The sequence below is a fragment of the Mastomys coucha genome, unplaced genomic scaffold (genome assembly GCF_008632895.1).
Source record: "Mastomys coucha isolate ucsf_1 unplaced genomic scaffold, UCSF_Mcou_1 pScaffold1, whole genome shotgun sequence".
Taxonomy (NCBI): Eukaryota; Metazoa; Chordata; class Mammalia; order Rodentia; family Muridae; genus Mastomys; species Mastomys coucha.
Window position 1 is genome coordinate 90,453,407 of NW_022196891.1, and position 6,155 is coordinate 90,459,561.

General features: G+C 43.7%; 1 protein-coding gene across 2 annotated transcripts in view; it reads right to left on the reverse strand.

The window, feature by feature from the left end:
• Hsd11b1 (hydroxysteroid 11-beta dehydrogenase 1) overlaps positions 1–6,155 on the reverse strand; it is a 44,388-nt gene continuing 38,233 nt past the window's right edge. The window contains exons 6-7 of one of the 2 annotated variants that reach the window (XM_031339527.1): positions 2,026–2,169; positions 1–610 (exon numbers count right to left, since the gene is read on the reverse strand). In XM_031339527.1, the coding sequence (XP_031195387.1) occupies positions 384–610; positions 2,026–2,169 (371 nt within the window). In that variant the 3' untranslated portion in view covers positions 1–383. The remainder of the gene's footprint in view (positions 611–2,025; positions 2,170–6,155) is intronic. The other variant, XM_031339530.1, reaches the window with a different exon arrangement.

The window sequence follows — 6,155 nt, forward strand, 5'->3', positions numbered from 1 at the left end:
TGAACATGAGACATTTTCATTTGTTTATATCTAAAGGAAGATGTTGAACAAAGTCAATTCATAGTTACCAGGTTTGCATTTACAAAGCTGATATTACTTTTGTTATACTTAATGTCACATTAGGCATCATTGTTTCATTCTGTGTGAGGTAAAGCTGATATAACTACTATGTGTTTATATCCATAGTTACAATCAAGTTCACAACTGCAGGTTCCAAAGTGGTTTGTGACATTTATTGCAATTACATTTTCACTGTGCAAGTGTTGCAAGAATTTCTCATGCTGAGGTGTACCCCAAAATTTGTGTATCTCTGGAAAGATGCTTTTGTGGGTAGGGTTCACAGAAATATCAGGCAGGACTGTTCCAAGACCCCTCACCAGGCCTCAGGAGTTCCTAGCTACAAATATGTCCCTATTATAATGTCTTAATGTAAAAAATTCCATGATCTTCCTTCCTGGGTTCCCAAGCAGGATTGGAGTCCAAGATGACCTGTCATAGTACACCTCATCTTTGCGTAGAGCTGTGCCTTTGATAATCTCCAGGGCGCACTCTTCCTTGGGAGAAGCTTGGTGGGAATTAATTATCCCAGAGACCGCCTTCATAGCTGTTTCTGTAGGCCACAGGAAAAAGTGAGTTAATCCAGGGTTAGCAGAGCTCTTGTGAGAGAGACTCACAGACGCCTGTGTGACAGGCATGGTGTGCTCATGTCTGAGTCCTACAGTCCTTCTGAGGACCCTTAGACAACTGGATATGTCCAGTGTTGACAAAGGAAGACTGACTGGCAGAGGTCTGCCTCTCTGGATGGGGATCTGTGGGGCAGTAGAAGGGACAGCTTAGGGGTCCAAATGTTCTCTGGGTGTTTTGGTTGGGGTGACACATTATCATGGGGGTGCAAAGTGAGGACTAAATAGCTGATGTAAAGTGCAGGTGGCAAATGAGAATGTCTTTTGACAATGACCCACTGCTTTATAGAAGGCAAAGTAACCAGGCTTTGGGTCTCTCTCAGCCCTGACCACTGTCACAGAAAAGGGGCTGCGGGTAATTACGCTGTCTCTTCTTCTAACAAGGTCTCATGTATCTCAGGCTGGCCTCGAACTCAATATATAGTTGAGAATGACTCTGAACTTCTGATCCTTTTGTATCTCCTTCCTGAGTGCTGGCATTACAGGTGTGTTCTGTCTTACATAGTTTATGTGGTACCAGGAATTGAACCCAGGGCCACATGAGTACTAGATGAGCAGTCTACCAGCTGATCCACAGCTCCAGATCATTCTCCTTAAACAGAAGTTTCTCACAGTCCTAGATATGTGCTTTAGATAAATGTGTAAATGCTGCACTCACTGTCCCCTTTGACTCCTCACTTTCGACCCTCACCTTTTACCTCTCACATTCAACCTTCACCCTTCACCCCTCACTTTTCATGAATTGTATCATCATGCATAACCCTGTGCAATGCCAGAAATGGGCACCATAGATGCAGCACAATGTCACTGGCTGTTTTTGTTTGTTTGCTTGTTTGTTTACCAGCATCCCCTGGAGAGTGTCCAAGAGCACACTCAGTACTAATTTCTCCTATTTATTTATTAGTCTGTGCAGGTTCTTTTCTTGTTTCTCATGGCTTTGATTCTTTGAAGAGTACCTATCACTGTTTCTCAGGAATGTAAGTTAGATGTACACCCGTCCCAGAGTATCACATTGAGGAGTCCATACAATCAACTTCTCCTCACTGTTGAGTCCAGTGAGAAAAGCATGCAGGTGTTGGGTATCACTTATAGAATAGCAGTGGTCAGGGGGAGTTCACGTGGGCATAAGGAGCTCAGAGTTCAATATACCCTGAGAATGGAAAGGACAGAGGATCAAGATTGGCTAGACTCCACCAGTGAAGGAAGTGGCCCATTGAATGACAGGGCTGACGCTTTCAGCTCTGGTCTCTAATGCGTTGCCACTAAGAAGAAAGGTACCCATCAGGGAGACAGGACCCTCCTTTTTCATGTGGTAAGGCCGACAGACCAACTTTTTCCTTACCTGTGTCTATGAGACCAAGGACACAGAGAGTGATGGATACGTTGACCTTGGTTATTGAGTGTTCTTTTCTAATGGTGGAAAAGAACCCATCCAGAGCAAACTTGCTTGCAGAGTAGGAAGCAATCATAGGCTGGGTCATTTTCCCTAAATGATAGATTAAAGAAGTATGTTAATAAAGATCTACTTTGGCCTTAAATAGAGCAGGGCTTAACTGGGAGGAGGCTGCCAATCCTGGGGGCGGGGAGGCTTTTTACCCATTGAGACTCCAGTTTCCCATGATTCTCTAAGTTATCCTATGGAATTACATTTTTGAAAGGATAGAAATTAAATATTTGGAGGCATGGTAGTTTGAATGAGACTCCGCCTCCCCATAGGTTCATATGTTTGCATACTTGGTCCCCAAGTTGGTAAAATGCTTGGAAGGATTAGAAGGTGTGGCCTTGCTGGAGTAGTTGTATCACATGGGTTGGGCTTTCAAAATCTCAGGCCAGTCCTATTCCTCCACCCCAATCCCCACCCCGTGCCTGCTTGCCTGTGGATCAGAATGTAAAGCTCTCAGTTACTTCTCCAGCACCATGCCTGCCTGCTCTCCATGCTGATGACAGTGGCCTAACATCTGACACTATAAGCAAGCTCCCGATTAAATGCTTCCTTTGAGAAGAGTCATGTTGGTTGTGGTGTCTCTTAACAGCAATAGAATGGTAACTCTCTTTCTTCCTTTCTCTTTCTTTCTTTCTTTCTTTCTTTCTTTCTTTCTTTCTTTCTTTTGACAAAGAAACAATTGCTTGGTTTTATTTTCCCTTAAATCTTTCTGAACATTATGAATTGAAAGCAATGGTGTGCAACAATATCCTTCAAATTACATTCTCAGCATCAAAGGCAGCATTGCAAGGCTTCTTTCAACAACCTTACTTGAAATATCTTGTCAATAAATTTCTTTTTTTATTAGATATTTTCTTTAGTTACATTTCAAATGTTCTCCCTTTTCCTGGCTTCCCCTCCAAAAAAGCCCCTAGTCCATCCCCCCTCCCTCTGCTCATCAACCCACCCCCTCCCGCTTCCTGGTCCTGGCATTCCCCTACACTGGGGCATCGAGCCTTCACAGAACCAAGGGCCTCTCCTCCCATTGATGACTGACTAGGTGAAACTTTGCCACATATGCAGCTGGAGCCATGAGTCCCACCATGCGTACTCTTTGAGACAAAGTGTGGAGCAGAGACTGACGGAATGAAAATCCAGAGACTGCCCCATCTGGGAATCCATCCCATATACTATCACCAAACCCAGACACTATTGTGGATGCCAACATGTACTTGCTGACAGGAGCCTGATATAGCTGTCTCCTGAGAGGCTCTGCCAGTGCCTGACAAATACAGAAGTGGATGCTCACAACCATCCACTGGATTGAGCACAGGGTCCCCAATGAAGGAGCTAGAGAAAGGACCCAAGGAGCTGAAGGGGCTTGCAGCCCCATAGGAGGAACAACAATATGAACTAACCAGTACCCCCAGAGCTCCCAGGGACTAAACCACCAACCAATGAATGGTAACTTTCAATACCTGACAGCTGTGTTCAACCCTTACTATAGATGGACTGTGTAAGCGAAGGAATCTAGCACTGCCTCGGATTCATTCTTTTTACTCAGGACCACTACAGGAATGGGCAGTTTGGACCAATGAGACAAGGGAAACTGTTTGTGTGTCTCAGTTCTTTTCCCTTCTGGGGTTTCTGGAGGGTGAGAATCTTCTTTCTTTCCTGGTGGGCACTTTGTGCATTTATACCGGGCTAGAATTGCTACAGCTAGCTTCCTTGTCTGCTGAGGGGTAAACACACAGGGAGGCAAGCAGGGCCAAGAGGACCATGGGGACACGGCCTGAAATGCGTCAGCTGCGAAGCCTGCCCTACATCGAAACTCCAATTCTGTCAATAATATTCCTAACTGTTTAAGAAGAAAAATAGGTCCGGAATATTCACAGGAATAGTATATGCTTAAAATATGAGCTTTAGAGAAGGTGGCCTGGGTATAAATCCTAAGTATGAACTGGCTTAGCTACAATTTGTGGATAGCACCATTTATGAGCTGAAATAACCCTGTAATACACTTAGCACAGACTCTGACTCATTCGGAGAATGCTGTTGTTGTCAACAGAATTAGTATTCATATTTCTAAGAAGTGTATGAGCCACTTAAAAAGTCATGTTGGGACAGATAGCTAATTACTTAGGGGAACAAGAAATGCCACTCTAATAAATGAATTCAAACAACGATGTGGGAAGTAAGGGTCCAGTTAGAGACGGGTGAGTGAATTCTCATCTCAGGAGCCAATTCAGGAAAACAGGCACACAAGGGGAAAGGAAGGATGGGAGGAGGACAGACATAAAACTTGAAAAACCGCCAGATGCTGGAAACACCCACCTCACCCCTTTTGCATACACATCTTTCAAAGAGATCCCTCTTCTAGTCTAGGAAGGTTGTCCTGCCACAAACAGTGTGCATACCAGCTTGAACACAGGCCATGGCCTCTTTCAAGATATTGAAATAAATAACAAAAGGATTCCAATTACTGCCGCTTGGTTTTGAGCGAAAAGGTTATATAAGGCTAGGGCTGAGAGATCCACTTCCAGGCACGAAGAGGGTAAGTCAGCTGAGGCTGCTGCTCTTGCAGAAGGCAGGGATGTGGAACAGAGAACTACAGAAGCTGAGCTTTTCCTTAAAGTTTGTTGTATGTCTCCTTTTAAAGCCGAATAATTGCTCAAGGTTGAAAGGTCAGTGAAAAAAAAACAAGATTCAGATCTGTTTCTAGTGGCCCACACTATACACTTGGATTACATCTCCTCTACAGTTGCCTCTATTTCTTCTATTATTATTATTGTCATTGCTGAGCTTCTGCTCTTTATATTCACATTTTTCAGGGATCATGTGTCAAATCCAATTCCAGCCCCACAGTATTGGCAAAGGTCTCTTTGATCTGTTGTTTAAGCCCTAGTTAGGCAAACTTTATGACTACAGTATTATTTTACTTTCAGACTGACAGATGAAGGTGTCCATAGACAGGCTTGTGACTCTTAGCCCCTTAGATTTGTTTCCCAGGGCACTGTAACAAATCGGTCACCACAAGCGTGATGACATCACAGTCCAGTCCGGTAGTTCTCAACCTAATGGTTCCTAATGCTATGGACCCCAACCATAAAACTATTTCTTTGCTATTTCATAGCTGTAATTTTGCTACTGTTATGAAGTATAATGTAAATGCCTTATATGCAGGATATCTGATAAGCAGTCTAGAATACACTGCTAGGGAATTTCCCACCCACAACCCATACCAATATGATTGATACCACACAGACATGCCCAGAGGCTCATCTACCAGGTAATTCTAGATTCTATCAAGACAATAACTAACATTTACTATCACATGTGGTATAAGGTACCTTTAAATAAAAAAAAAAATGCAGAATCATTAAGCAAGGGTCAAGTCAGGACAGCTGGAGCACAGGGGGAAAAAAAGGGAGGAGGGTGAGCAATGTCATAGCCCTCACCCTACCCTTTGGAAGGTAGAAACACCTGGGAAGCCAATGTTATTATTTCTGCACTTAGATAAAAAGCCTCAATTCAGGTCAGCTTAATTACAGAGAGGAAACCCTTGATTTTCAGAGCTTCAGTTTTTTTCCTCCCCAGAGATTCTTGATTTAGGAATTGCTGTTAATGATTGTGAGCCAGAGGCCCATAAAAGAAGAAAATCTGGGGCAGATCAAAAAAGCAGGAAAAAGAAGACAACCTCCTGCCCCCCCCCCACCCCCGCCCCCAGCACAATCCAACACAACCTTGAGCATTTAATTAAAGTTTCCTAACCCAGGAACTATTTGTAAATATTTTCCCACATGACACAGCACATCAACCACACATGGTGGCATACATGTGATCTCAGCACCCTGGAAGTCAATCAGGAGGAAAGGGGTTCAAGGCGCCCCTCGGCTACATAGCAAGCATAAGACTTCCCTAGGTCACACAGAACCTCTTCCAAAAGAAAAGGAAAGAACCTGGATTTTCAAAGGGGTTTGCCCTGGCCAGCTTTCTGAAACATTGTAATATGTTACTAGATGCAAATGTGTCAGGGTTTTTTTTTTTTT